This window comes from Ischnura elegans, chromosome 3, assembly GCF_921293095.1.
Source record: "Ischnura elegans chromosome 3, ioIscEleg1.1, whole genome shotgun sequence".
NCBI lineage: Eukaryota > Metazoa > Arthropoda > Insecta > Odonata > Coenagrionidae > Ischnura > Ischnura elegans.
In genome coordinates, this window is record NC_060248.1 from 52,022,340 (window position 1) to 52,044,394 (window position 22,055).

At 38.1% G+C, this 22,055-nt stretch overlaps 1 protein-coding gene across 2 annotated transcripts in view; it reads left to right on the plus strand.

Annotated features, from left to right (window-relative positions):
• Nucleotides 1-22,055, plus strand: part of LOC124155794 (polycomb protein Asx) — a 49,157-nt gene that overhangs the window by 8,741 nt on the left and 18,361 nt on the right. For both annotated transcript variants that reach the window (XM_046529894.1, XM_046529895.1), the window contains exons 4-9: nt 2,127-2,481; nt 3,082-3,394; nt 9,279-9,407; nt 11,045-11,195; nt 15,104-15,608; nt 16,914-18,176. In XM_046529894.1, the coding sequence (XP_046385850.1) occupies nt 2,127-2,481; nt 3,082-3,394; nt 9,279-9,407; nt 11,045-11,195; nt 15,104-15,608; nt 16,914-18,176 (2,716 nt within the window). The remainder of the gene's footprint in view (nt 1-2,126; nt 2,482-3,081; nt 3,395-9,278; nt 9,408-11,044; nt 11,196-15,103; nt 15,609-16,913; nt 18,177-22,055) is intronic.

Sequence of the window (22,055 nt, forward strand, 5' to 3'; positions counted from 1 at the left end):
TAAATCTAACCTGGAGAAAGAACCAGTGGCTACCTGATGTGACATATTGGTTGATCATGGATTCTTTAACAACGTGTTATTTAAACTTTTTTGCTTGGCAAATAAAATTATGGAGAATATCTCAAGTTTTTTTTACAGAGCTTTCCTGCTAATTCAGTGAAATTATTTTCATTCACTTATTGCAGTTGTTCATTAAAGCTTGCCACTAATTCAGATAATAAGAGTTCATCCTTGGAACCGAGAACTGGACCAGTACCGAGAACCAAAAGAATTTAAGAACCGTGGTTGTGTAAATAAATATTTCATCCGAAAGCACATAGTTTCTTTTTCATTCTTCATAAGTTATTAGAGAGATATAAGATCTGTTCATTGAAGCGAGGTAGAGGTGTTAATCGGTGCCAACGAGGACTTCGCAGGAGTGGGTACTATCGGCGACCAATCAGCATATTTCCTCAACTTTTTCTTTCACAGCTAGTTCTTTATGGTTAACCTCTTAAAGAAACAAATTTCGAAATGGGCAAAGAAAAATTACGAAATATGAATAAAAATAGGACATCGAGGATGTATTAAAATCTGCGGAGATTTTTCAAATGCAGCTGAAAAATTTAATACGTAGGGTCATTGCAGAGTTAAGGGTAGTAGGGGAAACTGGCTTGGGTTGGTAACTGAATGTGAGCATAACCAATGGTGTTTATTTGGTGAAAAGAAAGAGTTGAGATTATAAATACATGAAGAGGCTGTGGGAGCAGTGGCTGGGATGAGGATAAGCACATTACCCAGAAATTCACATGGAATTATGTATGTCCTTAAATTTGCATTGTAAGGCACAATTCCAGTTTTATTTAAAATGCATAAATTACTATGAAAATTAAAAAAAAATCCATGAGGAACTAAATTGAACGAATGGAAATGAGCTGTAATGGTGATTTCTAAATTATAAGAGAGAAAAAAACTTGGCCTAATCCGGGACTCGAACCTGTGACGTACCTTATATCCATTACATACCATATATCTATTACAAGATGAGTGCCCTTATCCATCCGGCCACTGCGTCAACTGGGACGAAGTGATTACTTTTTTACAGAGTTCCCTGCTAATTTACGTCTTTAGTGAAATTATTTTCATTCACTTATTGTGGTTGTTCATTTCATTTTGCCATTAATTCAGATAAAAAGAGTTCATCCTTGGAACTGAGTATCGAGAACCGAGAACCGATGGGGGAGAACTGGGACTCGAACCCAGGTCTCGAGTCCCGGAGGGAAGTCATGGTGCACAAAATCTTTACATGCGAACATCTCTCGAACCCAGGTCTAGGTGGAAAAAAGCTGTGACACTTTTTCTACATTACCTATATAGTTTCTGAAAATAACATCGGCATTCAGATCCTGAACATCACTCTCGCGATGTCTCCTTGTTATAAATAATCTAATATGATTCTATTTAGGTAAATTTCAGAAGGTTAATTTTTGCCTTTCCGTTACTTATATTTATGACTTAATTCTTTTAATTTAAAGTCCTATTTCTTATCCCACCTTTATCATGAAAAATTACAATTGGCATTTCAAAAAATCTGATCCTAGGTGTTTTATAGCATTTTGAGCTGATAGGTCACATGAGGTTACAGTCTTCCTTATGTCCCTTTATTGATTTAAGTCTTGGTTGGACTAACATCATCATTCATGAAATGGTGTGGAGGAAAGACTTCTGGTCTTCCTATAGTACACTTTTTGTCTTAAATTTGCTAGTCAACATCTCGTTGGTATGTTTCAGCTTTTGATATGGTTAAGCTTTTGACAAAGTTGCTGTTTTTATTTGAGAGGTTATCATTATCCAGCTCAAGTCAAGTTGTTGTATCAGCTAAATCAATTGGTGTGTTAACATTTTAGTATAAAGTTGATCCCAGTGTAATTTGGTGACCAATTCCAGGTAAAGAATTTGCCCTGTCTCCACTGAGGCCGACTTTATTAGGCCTCAAAGCTATAATAGAATGGAGTAATGTAGTATTTCACATTTAATGGCCGACAGAGGAAGGGAAGATCCATAGCTCATTGTAGTAATTTACAATATTTTGCACCTTACTTAATTCACAGTATACATTTGTATTTCACTTTTTAACTTTTTTCCAGGCGGAGTCAGTAAATGAGCCCATTACTCCAGATGAGTCTGCTTCCTCATCAATGGTGCAAGCAAGTCTTACTGGGGCTGCCTCATCGCATCCAACAGCATTTGATCTGCGAAGTTCACAGTCTCATCGAGTGGGGAAAAGAGTTGTTAAGCATGCGCTCAGGCAGCAAGCAAAAAGAAGGCGTAAAAATACCACTATAGCTGCTGGTGGCAATGCAGCACCAATTCCTAGACTCATAGTGAAATCTCTGCCATCGTTGGTTCCATCCCCACAGCATGGCTCTTTGGCTAACTCAAATGATAAAGATGCTGCTCTATCCAGCAAAGAGCCTCCGGCCCAAAAGCCTGATGTTCCTGGTAAGCCAAGTGATCTTTTGATTTGAAGATTGTTTCCAGTAAAACCTATGTTTTGCATTTTTCCTTTTAGCTTAAAAAATGTGAATGTTGTGAGAAAGTGCAAAATGTGAGAAAAGGGAAAAGTAGTCGTAATTTACTGGGGCTTAAAAAAAAATTCACAAGTGAAAAATATAAAATACAGGAGTGCAAAATGTATTTTTAGGTGAATTTGTGAGCCCTTGTATATTGTTAAGGTTTTAGGTTGCTTGATTGGGAAATATAATTATTGCAGTTAATATTTGTGAGGAATTGTAGCATTCAAGATGTCTTTTACTGTGCGGTGGAAATTTGTTGTGGTTAATTTTTATTTTGTCATTACTTAATGATGATTTGCCCATTATTTTAATTGATTTTGTTAGATTAAATGTTGGTCAATTAGTTGTAGCTCCTAATGTTTCTGACCCATGGCCTAGGAGAGTTAACCATGTGGACTCCTAAATTCTGTTCCAATTGGCAACCCCCTGTAGGGTAATGGTAGCCTACCCTAGAGTGAATTTCAGTTCTCAATTGTATTAATTTCATTTATTCAAATTATGCTTAATCCCATCTTATTTTGTTCAGAATTTACAGTTCGTCGCCTCCTTCGTCATGCTTCAATGGGGACGAGGTCCTGTACAATGCCTCCTCCTCCCCCACCCCCTCCGCCTCCACATCTGCAGACTTCATCTGCTCCGACGATGCGGGAGGTCTTGGCGTCCATCCCTGGTTTCAGTATTAAAGGCCCTGGTGGAGCTGGCAGTGGGGGCAGGAAACGCACATCAAAACGGCGTCTATCTACAGCTGCACAGATTGAGCAGACAAAAGAAGGTTGCATTGATTTGGAAACTCCGGGTTCTATTCTTGTGCACACAAATTTACGATCACTCTTAAATAGGTGAGTTTCATTGGTTTTCAATGTTTAGGTGTTTAATAGAGATGTGTGGAATAGTAGATTTCTCGAACTGAATATCAAATTCGAATATGAAATCATTGCTCGAATATTCGAATACTTTGAATTTAGAATACCTCGAATAATAGAATTGTGCAGAGCATATTTAACGTGCGTTTTTTCTTCTATTTCACTTGATGAATGTATAAATAAAAAGGTAGATACAGTGAAACCCAGATCTATCGTTCCCGCATTAATCGTTTTCCCACATTCATCGTTCGCCATTCCTTGTCCCAAATTAAGTTCCATAAAGACAATGTAATTTTTTCCCGCATACATCGTTCCCCGAAGTATCGTTTTCCCGCATTGATCGTTTCAAGGTTGTGGTCCCGTCGCATAATTTTCCCGCATTCATCGTTTAAAGAAAATGAGACAAAGTGTTTACAATGTGTTATTTGTGGCTAATGACGACAGACACATAGTTTGAATCTTTCCCTGGAGATTGAACAACCATAGGGAGAAACTGAGTGCCGTGGAATAGTAACATTAGTGCATTTCCCAAGATCCGCTATCCCCCTCCATTCAGCACCCCTCTGACGCTTTCCTCTTCTCCGAAATCAAACAAAAGGTCCCAGCTCGCGCAGGGATCGTATTATGAACACCTTAGCTTTGTTTAGCATAGTCTCTCTGATTTTCGTCCGCTGAATTTTTTCAGCCTCTCTCCTTCAAAGTTCCCAGTTTCTGGAGGTCAACTTCTGCATGAATGACCAATTAGCCCGAAAGGTGTCTAAAAATGAATTTTGGCAATTGGTAATGTACTTGTTAGATTGAAGCATTAGTAATGTGCACGTAATTAAAAAAATAATGATACCAAACATGACGTATTGCTAACGTTATTTAATCATTTTAAGCAAGGAAATACAGTGAAACCTCGATATAACGACACCCCACGGTGCACTAATTAACACTCGCTATAGCGAATTGTCGCTTTACCGGAGGTGGAGCAAATAATAGCCAATATACCTGTTGCGAACAGATATACTGGAACAGGAGTGGTGCGGCGACAGATAAACATCTATCCGATAAACGTAAGCATAAATCCAGCCGAAAGGCGATGTTTTTTTGCATCACTAAATTTCCTTACTCAAATAACGACTAACTATTCAAACAAGTTATAAGCGCCGAATAAAAATCATGCAAAGCATTGTTTCGTCATCATTATATTTATCGAACGACAGTTTACCACATAAATTTGAGACTGAGCACTCCATTAACTTCATTTCTAACAGATCGCTAGCAATTACAGAGGTTAAGGAGTCTTCATGAAAGTCTTCCGGCGGTGAAACCCTCGCTATGGCGAGAGCCAACACCGAAAGGGTCTCGTAAAAACGAATTTTTTAACACGCTTATTATAGGGTCAATTGACGGTGCATCGGCTATCTCTCGTAATAGCGGGTGTGTCGCTATAGCCCGTACTCGCTTTAACGAGGTTCCACTGTAGTTGAAATAATACGATGGTGATTTCTGGTGAATCTCAAAATCCTCGCAGCTGAGCTTCTCGGCAGTTGATGGGGCATTTTTTTTTTAAACAGGACATCAGGTTATAATTTATGAGTTATACTACAAGTATCACTTGTCAGAGTTGCTAACGAAGCGATATCTTCTCAGGATATTTTGTCGTAGGTGTATTGATGTGTTCAGCCAGAGGCCCACGCATAATCTGTTTTTTACTATTATTTTAATGAAATTTTCGATCCTTTATCGTTTGGCGTTAAGAAACAAAACCGAAATCAGGGGAAGCCCGCATTCTTCTAGTCATCGAATCCATGATGATCTTTCCAATGAGTGGAACAGATTGGGAGCAGTAGTTCAATGTGTAACGGAAGGTACCCCAAAAGTCGATATTTTTTCCGCCATTTTTAATTTATTTGAGGGGTTTCGTGGGGAAATTGGGGATTTTCGAATTTTTTCCCCTGATCATTTTCGGTTCCCCAGGTCATACAATATATTTTCACCGCTCTAATTCGCGAATTTGGCATAGTTCGTCAACTTGCCTAAAATGGTGCTGCATGCACTAAATGATTAGATCCTATATGTTGTTTCCTAGTCAACTACCAGCGAGATGACATGAGTGCAACACTGTATGGAGTGAAATTCAAAGTATTCGAGGTATTCGAGATCATACTTTTAGCATAATTATTTGAGATCTCGAATATCGAATACTTTTTAGTATTAAGGCCTGGTTACACGGTACATTAGAATGTACAAGAATCTGTACATTTGTCTGAATGGTTTTCTGAACAGATTCTTGTACATTCTCATGGACAAGATCCACGAGTAGGTGGTTACACGGTACATTTTTTCGGACATTTTTTCGTACATTTTTTAATGCGCAACAAATTATTTCAACTTCAAATATAAACCAATGGGGAACATGCAAACTTTTTTAAAAGTACTAGAATAATAAGATCCTTACCTCAAATGTACTTGCCGAAAATTTCGCGGATGAATAATATTTTATAGCTGAGATATGAGTCTTTAAAAATAATCTTCATCGACTGTTTGAAAACACGTGACGGAGCGTGCGCGCGTTACATCACGGCCTGGAATCCACTGATGACAGACTGAGGAAGTGGATAGAAAAACTGTCTATTTAGGGACTCAAACGCAACTTTGGCGAATATAATTGCTGCTTTAACGTCAAACTTCGGATTGTGAATATATTGGGTTGCCAAGGCGTTGTTGAAATAAATAAAGGCGATTGTTTGGGGGGCTTTGGAAAGATTAAATTAAAATAAGTTAATTGCAGATTGTGATCTACGTTACACACCTACATCATTTGCTTAATGCAGTAAGTATATTGTAGCATGGACCTTCAACAGAAAAACGTGTCAAAACCATATAAATAGTGTATCCCATAAAACCATATAAAGTGCCCCGACGTCTAGTACCTCTATTTACTCGCCGGAGAAGTTTTTTGCTTGTGTTCGAAGGGACAAAAATAAGAGTAATGAGTGGTTGATGATCCACAGAATGGAGTCAAATACATTATCTATATTGTCAACGGGATATCCTCAACGTAAGTACACTATTAAATCAGGGTTACCGCAGGATTTTATCAAGTTACTTATTTCACTTTGTAAACAACTCTATAAATGTACCTATCATTCTACCCATTGTAGGATCAAATTATAAGGAAAGTGGCTGTTTACGAGAATAAATACTGATTACGATTAAACCACGGTGAAAAATAAGGAATGTAATGGGCGGCCGGCCTCTCGTCACAAGGAGCCCCTAACAAGGAATATTCTCAAAGTGTCTTCCGCCGATATCGTTAAAATTTTGTTGGATAGTAGTGTTCCATAATAAAAGCACATTTTCAAAATTTCTCGTGCCCTTAAGCCTTGTGATATAATAAACAGGACATAATAAAGGCAGTTGAATTTTAGATTTGAAAGCGAGTGTGTCGTGATTTCTCTCCATCCTTCTCCTGTGAATCGGCGCACGCTACAGGAATATACGAGAAATATGAGGCTTTTGGCAAGGTAAATTCAATATTTATTACTGCGATGCCCATAACGTTCGCTGCATGTCAACGCAACACCTAAAATTTCGACTCACTTTGCAGTCGGTCTCGATTCAAAAACAGGAACTTGAGTAAATACAGCGTAAATAGTACTTGAATCTTATTTCTTTGCCTATCACATGCTTTTTATGACCTTTTAACGATCATTTGGATCTCAATCTTGGACAATGCTCGCGGTTCATACATTCAGCGCCTTTCCATCTGATCCTTCATTTTACCCATCCCCTTTTCTTGTGTTCCATTCTTTCGCTACCTATATCCAATCAGTGAGATATCCAAGTCAAGCAAGATCATATCAAATCGAAATAACTATCGGGGCCGTACGTAAACAAAGAAGTCGCCTATACAAGCCAGATGAAATGAATGTGTCGTTTTCGTATTCTGCCACCAGGTGACTCTGAGTTCAAATTGTATGATTGTCTGAATGAAATTAGAGCAGGCGTTCAGAAATTCATACATTCTTACATTTTGCGTGGTTACACGGTGCATTTTCGCGTTCATTCTGAGATTCAGACATTCTCACATTTTCTTGTACATTCTCATGTACCGTGTAACCAGGCCTTTAGAGTATTCACGGATACTATTCCCTCATCTCTAGTATTTAATACTTATTGCAATCAATTAATCACCCTCAGTAATATTGTCTACAGTATAACACCCATTATGCGAACTTTAATATCCATATCTACCAATACATTAAAACCTCTACACTACAAATTTGTTGGGACTGGAAAAACCATGACTTCACTGTAGGGGGTTTAGATGTATGGAGGTGGCGTGCGGGTTGCCTATTCATAGGGATATCCTGTTGTTGTGTGTGCTTAATGATGCAAGTCAAGTAAATTTCTCAATCTTACTTAATTTCTCCTAAAATACCTTTCCTATAGGGATGATTAACAATTTTCATTACTTACCATCAAATATCTTGCCTATCACCATGTGATTTTCAATCGGTCTATTTCTAATTGCAGTTATTGCTTTTCTCGTACATTCTGCTCTTAGCATCGTCACTTACTTTAGTTACAGTTGGAAATTAAAGGAATGCCAAAACTGATGCCTGCATATTACCTATTTTTAAATTACTCCATAATTTTCCTGTGTGTCTCATCAATATTATTCTTGGAGTGCAATAATTCAAATCAATATTCATAGTTTTACGCAGCAATTTTGCTTGAAAGAGCACATACAGTAAACTCTTGATTATACGAGGTCAGCGGGACCGGAAAATAGGCACTTCGTAATATCAAGTTTCTTAATTTCAAACATTTTTAATAAGCTGCAAAAAAAGTTTTGCTTTTGTTCCCACCGCCCTTTTTCTGTCTTAATTGGCCTTTCGCAATGTTTTCGGTGGCTATTTAAAATGGAATTTAAAAAAAAAGCTCTTAATTATTGATTTTATGCTGTGAAAGATCGTTAAAAAATCATACGATCCAAAACTTCCCATTCTTTCAAGTTGAATATCATTGATCTTAGCACTAAAGAAATTCCCCATCCATTTTAGATAATGCAATAAAATAACATCTTGAAAATTTTTGTACTAGAATTTAATCTGAGAATTTTGTGGTTAATAGCAAATAGCAACTGTTATCTACGCATAAGATAGATATTTGTTTCCAACGTCTACGAAATTTTACGGTAGCCCGCCTAACCGCCATTTGTGAAGTGAAGTTATCGAAATCACCTTATACTGCTGCACTGTATTCCTGAGATGCAGAGGGCCTACTGACTGCTGGGAGGGAATGAAGCCATTGTGTTTGAGACTATAGCGGACCCTTTTATGTGTTGATGCTATTCATATGCAACTCTGCCACCGCTCCAATTCTTCCCCCTGAATACCGATGACCTTGAAGGATTTAGCGTAGACCCTCTACCTGCAATATGCAGTGAATATGTAGTGACAGCAATCAGAGAGCAGGTCGGTGGATGGAGATCAGTCCTTACCGTCACATAAGCATTGTAATATTTGCATTTGTCCATGAGTAGATCCCCCGTATGCATTCGATTTTTTTAATAACAACAAAGTAATGCCAGAAATTACTCAAATGTTACTTTTTGGCAGAGTTTTTTTTGTTTCTATTTCATCTTAAAATAAAGTTTTAAGGACTTATCTGTGAGGTTTCATGTGATTTTGCCCTATTGATTGTACCATACTTTTGTACTTTTACTTTGTTGACAAGTATCTAGCTGGAAACTAGTATTTACATTGTATTGAGAGATTCTTAATTATGTTCTGTGTGAGTGATATTTTATTTCATTGGTTGCCAATCTCATGCATTTGATTTATTGAATTCTTATTATTTGCAGGAACACATTTACATCATTACCAGTACTCTACCAAAGTAAACTCTTGCAGCTATTGCCAGATGTAGATCGGGGAGGTTTGTGTGTTGGGTCTTCTCACTCGGTTGCCACACATGATGCTGGATCATTTAGGTGAGTGATTACTTCTTCAGTACTTCACATCATCTCATAAATCATGGAACTTGAGATCGCATTGACTAAGCTGTTGATGATGCCGAACATTCCCGTAAATCAAGGCGTGATTAGAATCCCTCATTATTCCAATGAATCAGTGAATGCTGTTGGTATCATCACGGGAAAATATGAGCCAATTTTAGTATTATTTTATTTCTCTTTGTTTTGATACTCATTCTTGTGAACTGTTAAAACTCTTTAGATATTTTTCTGGGTAAGGACCGCCATTCTAGCTAACATTTTGAAGACGTAAGCCCTGAGGAGTGACTTGACCTCTGAAATATCCTCTGCTATATAGTCCCTGACTCTTAAAGATCTACTGCCCTTGCAAAAAGTGGAGGTACCTGAGCTTGAAGTGCTATATCTCAATAAGTTGTTATCAAATAAACTGAAAATAAAAGGAAAATTATTTCAATATTTTCTTCAGTGTCATCAGAAATTTATCACATTAATTATTTATTTCTGGCTTCGTATGAGAAGAGGTACAGTTTGTGACAGTTAGAAAGGTTGTCTCCTCTTTGAAAACTATTTTTCAGGAACTTCTCCATAGTGAATGTCACCACTGTATTTCCATAATATCATTTCTTTTACTGATGTTTAGAACCTCCCTTTATTTGGAACTTCAGTTTTTCTTTGCAGAAGCAATTTGTATTAATGATTGTATGCTTTATTGAGGGTTATTGCGTGATGATCATTATAAAAATAGAATTATATGTTAGTTTTTGTCTTCTTCCTGCTGAGTGTGGTGGTCCAGTGGTTAGAGAGATAGGCTACTGATTGATAGGTTCAAATACTGTGTAAAGTCTTCAGACACCTCCTAAAAAGGTGTTAGGTGGTCTAGGGGAAGGAACTGGCCCACCCCTACTCTGAATTTGTAAATTTCACTTGCCTCTGAGCCTTAGTGCAGGATGAATCACCTTTCCAAACCAACGTTAGGGCTGAAGAATGAGTGAGTGTTTTTTAATGCAAAGTACTGCCAAAACGTCTTATATATTAGTACAGGGGTGTGCAACCTAGTGCTAGCGAGCCGCACGCAACACTTCTGATGTCAAATTACAGTCTTCCAGTTCCATGCGCAAATAATAATAATAATAATTCTATTTTCGTAACTAAAAAAAAATATTGCAAGCAAGATTTAAACCGTGAGTGTAGAAAGAATAGAGGAATAAAGGGTCCCTATAATAAATATATTTCATAGCAAACTTTCAAAAAGCATGCCAATGCTCACGTTGATGTAACTATTGTAGTAATCGTGTGATTGTAGGAAAAAATCATTTGTTGAAAGTTTAAATTTTTTACATGAATAAATATTAATTCATTCTTAAATCTATTTATTTAAAACAAAAAATCTAATTTATATGCCTAATCCCAATCAAATACCATCATATTGAAACAATAATGTATGTGGCTCTTAAAAAATGGGAAATTTTTTAAATTATTACTTTTTTCTCTTCCATCTCCAAAGGTTGCAGACCCCTGACTTAGTATAATTCATTGAAGTTTGCATAATTGGTTCAATATCAGCATAATGCAGACTGCTGATCACTGGTAATAATTTATGATTTTATCTGTTTTATGCTTTTTTTTTATTCTAGACTAAGTTCCTCTGGGCTGAACAATGAGTTCTTTGCCAGAGCTTGCCATGAGTGGAGGAGAAGGTTAGCTGATGGTGAATTTACTCCAGAAAACCAGCAGAGATTGCGTGCCGAAGCAGAGAAAGAGAAGAGTCGACTTGATCCTTGGAAGGTAATTTTTTTATTTTTCTCATTAATTTGCTGCAGTTGATGAAAAGAGTTGTGCTACTCAGATTAACATGGTGTAACTTGATTAAAAAAATATGTCTCTCAGGTTTTCCATAATATCTGGACTTAAATTCCTATGGGTTGCTTCCCAATATATTTCTGAGTTGTTGATAAAATTTGAGAGGTTGATCTCTCTTATAATATGCTATTCATGTCTGTGGTCTAAAGGGTGCCATGGAAAGTGGTAATTGTTTGAGAATGTTTTGAAAATTCTGGTTTACTTTTGAAAATCTGACCTAGTTGAAAAATCACTCATGAATAATTTTGTTTTTATGGGTTAACATGTGTCTACCTGTGGTTTTAAATGTGCAATCTTGTAATTATATCTCACTGAACTGCACTTGGCATGCCTTTAGTGGTTGAGGTGTGTGAAGAGGTGATTAAAGCAGATTAGAAGTTAAGTTCTTATCAGCTGTAACTGAAAGTTCCTTTCTGCTTTAATTACCTTTGCATGTGGAATTGGGGATCAAGTGAAAAAAAATGAAAGAAAAAGAAAGGAAGACAGGTGTTCATCATAGACTACGATATTTGATTTACATAGGCCAGTCCTTGTGAATAATCTGCTTCACAGTGTTTTCATCCGAGAGATTCTTTCAATGATCTTCTGCCATCATTTAATTACATATTTTCTTAAGTATTTACAATTCCTCCTCTTGTGGAAACTGAAATGATAAGGCTAAATAGGGTTGTCCACTGATGTTTGTTTTTCTGTGTTAGAAAGTTTAGTTAAAAAGGAATTGTGGTGATGTTAATTTTTTTCTGGATGGTATAGAAAATGGTTTAAAAAAATAGCCACGCCATGGAATCGAACACAGAATCCCCATACCTGATTGATCTTAGAATCCTTGTACTGGAAGCCACTATATTAATTATAGATGAGTTGGTTTAGGTACCCAGTTCTCGGTTATGCCGCTTCTTAGCCTGTGGTAGCGGTATGGAGAAGCGATTGCATAAAGTCTGTACTTTGGAATCGATGTTGAATGATGGCGAGGATTTGAATGTGGCACCCAAAGCCAAAATGGTCTGCAGCATATTCAAGGCCAAAATGTGAAAAAAAGGAATGAAAAACCAATGTATTACTTTCCGATTGCATGGCATTCAGGTTTTTTCTTTTGAGAGTTGCTCGCAAACAAGCGCATTTAAGGGTTTGTTAGTTTGTCACTCTCGCCTACATTGTAACATTTCCACAGCTATGGCCACTTCCAAATGAGCCGCTTTACAAACAAGCTGCCACTTTCCACGGCGCCTTCATTTCAACTTACCCTAGGTCTCTATGGATGTCTTAAAACGAGTCGAATCGTGCCGTCAACGGCACGGCACCCATTTCAATCCGGCCCAGTGATGCTTTGTCTACGGCATGAAATGCAAACAATGCTACATTGAGGACACTTTCAGATGATACGTCTTTTTGCCGGCCGCCATTCATGTGAAATTCATGCGGCTTTAAGACGAGACAACTCCTTGCAATGCTTTGTGCCATGCGGTGAATGGCGGCTTATGGAAAATCGTTTCATCTGAAAGTGGTCTTACCATTAAATCATGTACATAAAAAGTAATTCTTCGACATGTGCACAAAATGCGTTCCGAGAGCTTGTCCGCAAGTTGATAAGCCTATGCAAGGAATGCAAAAGTGTGGTTATCCTGCGGAATGCAACACTGCATTACAATTTTGCGTTAGCTCACAGCTGCTCAGTTTATCCATGGTGTCGAAGTACCGACGTGTTGAGCAGTTATAAAAACTGCAATGGTGATGAATGCAAATAAGTTGTCAATTAAAGTTACATTTAAGCTATATCGCGAAATACAGAATACATGTACAGCAGACTCCTGATTATCCGGCTGCAGATTATCCGTGCACGATTTTCACTCTTGTTCAATTATTTCCGCGAGCTTTATAAAAAAATTAAATCGGATGCAAAATCATCGGAATTTTTGCATTAATGCTAGGATACACCGGGCTTATTATTTCCGTTAGAATCCCTTTCGTAGAACGGAAGCGATCGTGTGATGGCTGCATTCATGGGAGCACCATGTTCCTGTTTTCCAAGCCTCACAGTGTGCGACTGCGCTCCGTGATCACGGATACATGTCCCACAGCAGTTGCAACCCGGGCAACTTGTGCGAGACGCGACTACGTGGCATGGTGCCTGACGGTGTAGTTTCCGACGTCGAGCAGTTGTTTTGAAGCATTCGTGCAAACCACTTTTCTGTATCCGTGATCACACAGCCGCCGATGTGTGGTTTTCGAAACCAGGCCTTACATGGAGCATTAATAATACAAGTACAACCATCTTGTCGACGCTAAAAAGATCACGACCTGGCAAGGAAACCTCTCATTGAGTCCGGGAAGCACTCTAAAAAAGCAGAATAACTGCATAAATAATATATTGTTTGTTTTAGGTAAATTATGAACATGCAAGGCATTTAAGTGAAGGTTATCTATTTTTTCTGATTATTCGTGCTGTCTCTCCCCATCATTAGCTCGGATAATTGGGAATGTACTGTACTTTGAACTGACTCGCAAGTTATAACAAATTAACGGTTGATGTCACCAGAAGTTGGGTGAGTTTCACTATTGATCCTGATGCTATGCAGTATGTAAACTGTGCTCCAAGCATATTTCGCACGCCCCTTCAAAATCAACATCAACCATTACTGTTTTCTGTGAACACCTGTTTAGTACTGCAGGCAATATTCCTACCATGGTCCTTATATACTGGTTGCTAATCTCCCGACATATTCCGGCTCGGGAGTGTTGCCTGAGATTCCGCTTTTACCTCTCAAACGTCTCCCCTCAAACACAACTATGGGCACTGTGCGCTGTCACTAGTGGAAATATGGAACTAACTGCGCTGTCGAAAGCATATACCGCCGCCGACAGTGCAGTTAGTTCCATATTTCCCTTAGTGACAGCGCACTGTGCCCATAGTTGTGTTTGAGGGGAGGCGTGTGAGGGGTTTGTGGGGTGAAAGCGGAATCTCAGGCAACACACCCGAGCCAGAGATTAGTAACCAGTATATAAGGGCCATGATTCCTACCAAATAAAGAATAGATTGGGTAAAAATGTTGAATTTTTAAATCAAAACCTAGAGAGAGAATCAGTGGCTACCTGATGTAATGTGACATATTAGTTGATCATGCATTCTTTAGGAACATGGTATTCAAACTTTTTACTGGGCAAATAAAATTATGGAGACGATCATAAGTTTTTTTCTACAGAGCTTTCCTGCTAATTTACATCTTTAGTGAAATTATTTTCATTTTTTTCTTGTGGTTGTTCTTTTAAATTTGCCATTAATTCAGATAGTAAGATTTCATCCTCGGAACCGAGTATTGAGAACAGAAAAAATTTCGGAACTGACTCATCCGTAGTTTGTTTCATTTAACTTATTCAGGTATAAGTTTTCTAATAAAATTTAGCAAAGCCATTAATAGTGTTCATTTTTGAAAAGAAAGCATCCTTGGCTGGGAGTCGCACCATATGCCACAACATGACCACTGATCTGAGTTTGTCAGGGTAAGAAGCATGAAATCACAGTGCAACGGTGGAAATGATATTTGAGATTCTGCACCAAACCATAGCTTTGCAGAAAGTTGCGCAATAGTCAGCTGTAGCTGTACAGTTCAGTGGGCATGCACCACAGTCGTGCCATCCGCAAAACTTGGAAACAATTAACAAAGATGTCTCATTTCCAATCATGCCATCGCTTATCATATGGCCACAGATGTGTGGTTCTTTGATACATGAGCTAAAAGCAGCAAACTCCCTTATGGGGTTATGTTAGTTATCTGATAATTTTGGTAGTGGGGAATTGAGTCTTTTGTCTTTCATGTTATTATTTTTTATTACAGGTGAAACATTTTGAACCAATATGGGGTGATAAAAGTGAGTCAGCTGATCCTGACAGTCCAGTTGCAGCTAGGCCATCTCTGAGGACCACTATTAAACTTAGGCCTGCAGTTTCAATGGAAAGCTCATTAGGGAAGCATCGCTTGAGTCAGCCGTCTTCTTCCTTTTCATCTGTCCCATCTTCATCTTTCATGTCAAGTTCATTTGACTCATCTTCTCCTCTCTCATCTTCTACTTCTTTCTCTTCTACTTGCTCAACTCCCTCCACCTCTTCACTGTCTCCCTCATCTGCTGTGTCAAGACCAACTTTATCAACCACCGCTGAGCCAATGCATTCTGACCCCAGTGAACTTTCATCTACAAAGGAGGAAGATGTAGACATGAAAGATGATCCTGTCCTCTCATCAGTTCAAGAGTTGGCAGAAATGTCAGTGGATGAGATGGAAGACCCAGGGAAAGATTCGCCATCTGTTTCCTTGGAGAAGCAGGAGGAAATTAGTGAAGCTGGTAGGTTAACATTTTGTTTTTTTTTTTTTTACTGTACATTTATTATAATATAAGCTAACCGTTTGCTGAAATTTAATGTCATTTGATCATTAGATTAGCTTATTATCTTTCTGCCAACTTTTCAACAAAATGGTTATCCTGAAGTGGGAAAGAAAAACTAACGTTCACTTCTCTGGAATGGGTTCATGTGGGTTTTTGGTCTTAAGTTCATCAGGTTGTAGTGCCCAACTTTTTTAATACTTTATTATCCTATCTTGATTAGTATATTTACTGCAATTTTTTTAGGTGCAGTAAAGCCCATTAAAACAAATCTGAAAGGGTTGATGATGTACTTAGTTGTAACCAAACAAAGGCAGTTTTTTGAGGACACTAAATGGTATTATGAATAGGGTATATTAAGGTATCAAAGGAATAAGAACCTCATAATTAATGTTTTTTTAGAGGGCCCTCAACTAGTGGCACTGGAATATTCTCCAGCTGCTTTTCATGCAGTCCAGCGTACCACAGAAAAGGTTACAGCAGGTTTTTTCCCATTTGAATGAATGGATTAGTACTTTTGTTCTTAACAGTAGCCCCTTTATATCTTGACTGTTGGAATGCTGCAATGGCTGACCATTGTAAATTCTGCACCTTGGGCTACTTAACTGATTGTGCGTACAATTTAAGGGGAATTTAAGTGTTATCTATTTACTGGTTGGGGATGTGCAGATCTGTTTGAGCCTTTGCAAAATTCTTTCTGCCAATGTTGATGCTGATGTGAAAAACTCTGTACAGTTGTGGGTGTTTTAGTAAGGATAGTATAATTTTTTTTTGCAGCATTCATTTTCACTATCTCAGTGTAGTGCTCTTGCTCAATATGAGGAAGAACTAACTTTTGGGGAGAATGAAAGTTCCCTAAGCATGAGCAGATCTGTTGTCATAGAGGTTTTGTGATATCAAGGTCATCAAGTCAGGGGTTTACACAAGTGTGCATATCTGCAAACGATCATTCATTGGAATATCTCCTGAAACTTTAACTTGCAGATGGTGTCATAATATTGTGAACTGCAGTTGAAAAAAGATATGAAACATATGGGGCTTTCCCTGACTTATTTTATTATTTTGTGGGACTCCATGATGCAAGTATTCATAATGAATGGACTTTTTACATGTTTGAAATGCCTTCTGGATGGGAAACAGTTAGAAATTGGTTTAAAATATTTTATTTTAAGTAGGCTTTGCTGTATTTTGTGTGGAGAACACCACACCAAACTTTTTTGAGCATAGAAAACTAGCTTTAATCAAAATTTTAAATATCTATTTCAGAAATTACTTCTCCAGCTCCTGTAGAAATTGCTGTGGATGAAAAGAATGAGGATATGGACATAGTGCCTAAAGAGGAGACAATCAAATTGGAGGAGCCTGTTGAAATGGAATCAGTTAATCTTGAAAGTGTGGATGAGGCAGCATTAGAGAGTGAACTTGTTTGTGAAGATGTAGTGAGTGCTGTGACAGAAGTTTGTGAGGAGGTCAAGGGGTGTGATGCATCTATAGATTCTCATGACTCTCCTCTGAAGGAAGAGAAAACAGATGCATGTGAACAAAGTGAGTCTATTTTAACATCCATTGATGAAAGGATTGTGGAATCTTCAATATCCTCTGAGGAAACGAAGGAAGTGGTTGAGGTGGAAGTGTCGTTACCCCCAATAATGGTGGACTGTTCGAATGAGGAGGAATGCAATGGCAGTATTATTGATGAACAGGCAGCCAGTCTTGAGCCATCGTTAGGCAAGGATGAAGTGGGGTTACCTGAAGTTATGGATGTGAGTGAAAAGGATTCAGGTGTAGTCACTGAGGGACTTGATGTTATGGGTGCTGAGGTTGTGGAAGATGAAGCAGCACAGACTTTGGCTGTCCTTCTGGTGGAAGAGATGGAGGAGGAAGAGGTTCAAGAGCTAGTGCTTAGAGTGGTAAAGGAAGTGGAGGTGAAAGGGTTGTCAACAGGTGGTGACATTGAGGGGGCTACGACAGAACTGGAGATAACTGTTGCACATGGGGAGGGAGTAGACTTGGAGGCAGGGGAAGTGGTGGCTTCTTCCCCTGTGCCTTGTGCCATGCAGTCTCCAAATTTCACTGACATGACCAATGGGCCAATGAAAGAAGAGAAGGATAACAGTGAGAAGGAAAGTCAAGTGCAGGATTTTGCTGTGGTGGTGACAACCCAGCCTGTCCTTAGTGATGAGCCGAGTGGGACAGACTCAGAGGCATCTAATGTTGATTGTAAAACCTCAGAGGAGAGCACTCCAGAATGCTCATCACCCGTTGGAGTGGTGACAGTGCCTACGTCAGTTGTTGAAGTTATATCAGAAACATCAAGTACACCTTGCACTTCATTTGTTACAATAATTACAACATCAGCTCCTTCAGTTTCCTCTCCTTTGCTCTCTACAGTTTCCATTGCAGAACCATTGCCAACTTCTCCCATGCCTCCTAAGTCCGATATTCTTACTGTGTCCACTCAATCTGTGACTCCGGTAACTGTTACTGCTCCGACTGAGATTACATCACAAGTTAAACTGGAATTGGAAGGTGAGTAAAAATCTTTTTGAAGGCTTTGATTTAACTAAAAAGTGTCTTAGTACATTTATTTTGTACCAGCTCTGCTCTGATTTAACCCTTTTGCTGCTTCAATAGATTTTTCATTGGTTCCATTATTTTGCCTATTATCCAGAAAAAAATGAATTGAATCATTCATTTGACGTCGCTGAATGTCGCCGCACGAATGGACGTAGTTCCGCTAGAATTTCGAGCAGATGACAGCACCTACGACCGAAGGGAGGGTTTTTCGAAAACGTAGATATTTACCCGCATGTCGTGTTGAAAGGAAAAGTTTTTTGAAAGTCGTGGAATATCCCCGCATGTCGCAGACAATAACCGTAATGTTTTTTGTGGGTATTCCCGCTTGTAGCAGCGAAAGGGTTAATATCGCAAGGAATACTTATAGGAGAAATTTAGTTTTGGAGAAGTAATTACTAAAAATTTCATTTTGATTAAGCATTAGATGTGGCAGTGAGTATGCACTTCTAAAAATCATGCATGGTTGCAGAAAATGGATAGAAATGAAAATATGAGAAATGCTGGAAAAGGGTATAGGTAAAATGTGAAACAAGTTATGAAATTCACTGAAGCTCACTGTTATGCTTTTCCTTTTTTTTTTTAAATTTCGAACTTAAATTTTTTTTTTAATCTGTCAAATCCAAATCCCTTATTTGAAAATAATGTGTTATGCGGTAAAAACCTCCATTTAATGGACCTCCCTTGTAAGAAATTTGGTGAAAACCGTTATATATTAGAAAGTCATTTTATCTGTTTCAAAAAACCTCTCACTCTAAACTTTATGATTACAAAACCTCTATTGACCAAGTCCATCTATTGGCTTTAAGCATAAGAAAAACAGATACAGTGGAACTGCGTCAAAACGAGTACAGACTATTGTGAGACGAGAGCCTGCCATTACGAGAGATTGCAGAGGCACCATCAACTGACCCCATGATTTCTATGTAAAAAAATCATTTTTGCGAGGCCCTTTTGATGTTAGCATTCGCCATAGTGAGAGTTTTCATCTCATGTGGTAAACTGTGGTTTGATAAATATGTAGTTTATTTTGGTGGAAATGTTGCGGCAATAACATATGCAAACGCTCGACCTCATTTGATCCTTGGGCTGTAGAAAGCAGTCGATAGCATACCCACACATCCGTGAGTTGCGTGAATAGAGAGCATTTGAAGGTAGACACCATGACCAAAAAAAAAACAAAATCCACCTAATTTAAAGCATAAAATTGAAATCTGGTGATGCCTGCAGAGTAAACCCGAAGCCGAGGAAGAAAGGACTCTGATCCTGTCGGAATATCTTAATAAGTATTCCCCGCGTGATATAACACTGACAAAATGGAACTCTTTTACAACAACTTACTCTGCAACAAAACCCTTGCAGTACGGCATTTCTTGCAATGATGCTTCTAGAGGTAGATAATGCGCTGTTGGCGATGACATGTGTGAAAGCTGATGCTGCACTTTTAGTTAGTTTATTTAATTTAAAAGATTCTGCATTATTTTTTATGTTTTGCAGTCCATATTGAGAATTTTAAATCAATAAATTCTTATTTGTAAGTTTTGTTTGCCACAGGGTCCATCAGATGCATATGCTTTTTCATTTCTTTGTTGTATATTACCCGTGTGTGTTACCTATATTAGTCACAGTTTTTTGCCTCTGGCTTTTGTTTTACTTAAGGTACATCAGAATAATATCTTTTTTATATATTTAATGAAATAATATCAAGTTAGTTTCTTTGCTTATACATATTACCGCTTTTAGTTCAAATTATTTCCATTGCAGTGCTGTGGATAGGCTCTGCGTATTATTTCAATGACGTCGTGGGAGTAACACTCAAAATAAAACATTTTTTTGAAACAACAGCAATTTCAATTACATCATTATGCATCCTTAGCAGACTTTTTAGTATAGGTAATGAAGATATTACATTGGATGATAGAAAAAGTCTTCCGAGGTTTAGTTGAATTTTCAGAGGAAAATACCAAAATAATAGAATGGCTACGCAAATGCGATAAGTCGATAGAAAAATGGTTTGGTCGGTTGTGCATTGGGATAATGATTTGCAAAGGAATTCTTTGCATGATTTTGATTCCGTATGGCGCTTATAAATTGAATGACTAGTTTGATATGAAGTAAATTTAGTGCCGCCAAAAAACACTGCCTTTCTTCAGGATTTATGCTTAACGTAGCCACACTAATCATGCTTGGATAAAAGTGTATAAAATAGGTTAATGGCTGTTATTTGCTCAACGTCCGGTAAAGTGGCAATTCATGAGAAATATGGATTTTTTTTGCTCAATAAAGCTAGGTATAGCTAAGTTCTATAGTTAGTTTGCTTTGTCCACTTAAATTCCATTAAGATTTAAGATCCATTAAAATCGTCGATATAAATTTTGATAAAAATTCCAAAGGTTCCAAAATCTTGCTATTTTGGCAATAAAGTACTTGTTCAGCCACACAAGTTTATAGCGAATGACAATTTTCTGCAAGCAGTAATACTGTAACATGGAGATGTCAAAACTTGCTGCCTGAGCTTGTAGAACAATTGTTTTTTTTTTGCATGAGAATTGGAAAGGATCAAATATTACAGGATTCATTTACATCATACTCCTGATTATCCGGGCTAATGATGGGGAGAGGCTGCACAAAATGCAAACAAACACGGATAATCCAAGCTTTACTTTTGTTTCTTGTAATTTTCATAATTTACGTAAATCAAACAATCTATTATTGCTTACGCACATTGTCTATTATTATAGATTGCTTTCTGGAATCATTAAGAGCTTTCTCTCCCCGGCCACGATCTTTTTTGCTATGATTACGTGATAGTACTAGTATTCCTACTGCTACATGTTACACCTGGTTTCCGAAAACCACGCAACTGTGGCTTCGAGGTCACAGGTTCAGAAAAGTGGTTTGCATGAAACCACTTCGAAACCACTGCATGACATCGGAAACTACACGGACAGGCACCATGCCAAGTAGTCGTGTCTCGCACAAGTTGCCCGGGATGCAACTGCTGCAGGACGCAGATCCATAATCACTGAGCCCGATCCTGCACCACAATACTTGAAAAAGAGGAGCACGGAACTCCCGTGAAGGCAACAGGCACGCAATTACACCATCGCCCAGTAACGGTTATAGGAAACCAGGGCTTAAGGCAAATTGTCTATCCAGGCGAGTGCCTGGCTATGACTCATGCTATCTCTTCTTCCAATTCCCCCACTGCTTTCACTTCTACTGTTCCATTCCTATCCAGTTTGGCCTTGACTGGTAACGGCGTAAGCATGCCCGAGTGTGACGAAATCTCCAGTTCCCTTGGGCCGTATTCATCTGCATGCGACACCACTGCAATAATTGCATATTAGCGTTATGAAATATACAATTGAAGATCGTAAGTAACATTTCCCTGAAAGTATGAATGATTAACCATTGAAGAATCTTCTTAAATTAATCAAGAGTATTTTACTGCCACTGATCGTCAAAACATTGAAACTTGAAACATTCCGTGTCAGCGAATAGATAAAACAATTCCACTTTAAGAAGGGAATTCTAATGGAAACAATTAGCCCAATGTAGCATTGTATTTAAAAAATTCAAATATCTTGGTGCTTTTTTGTCTGATTTTATTTTTTTATAAAGATCGCAGAAAACTTGGAAGGACCATGAACTCATGCACTGATAATGCGCAACCCGGATAAAATGCAGCTGGATAGTCGGGAGTGTGCTGTACTAGTAAAATATCTTTCATAGTGGGGAAACATTTTATTTGGGTTGGGAAAACTCAATATGTGCCATAGGCATACATTGTGGTATGAAACTATTATGAGGAAGTGAAAAATTCACCTCACC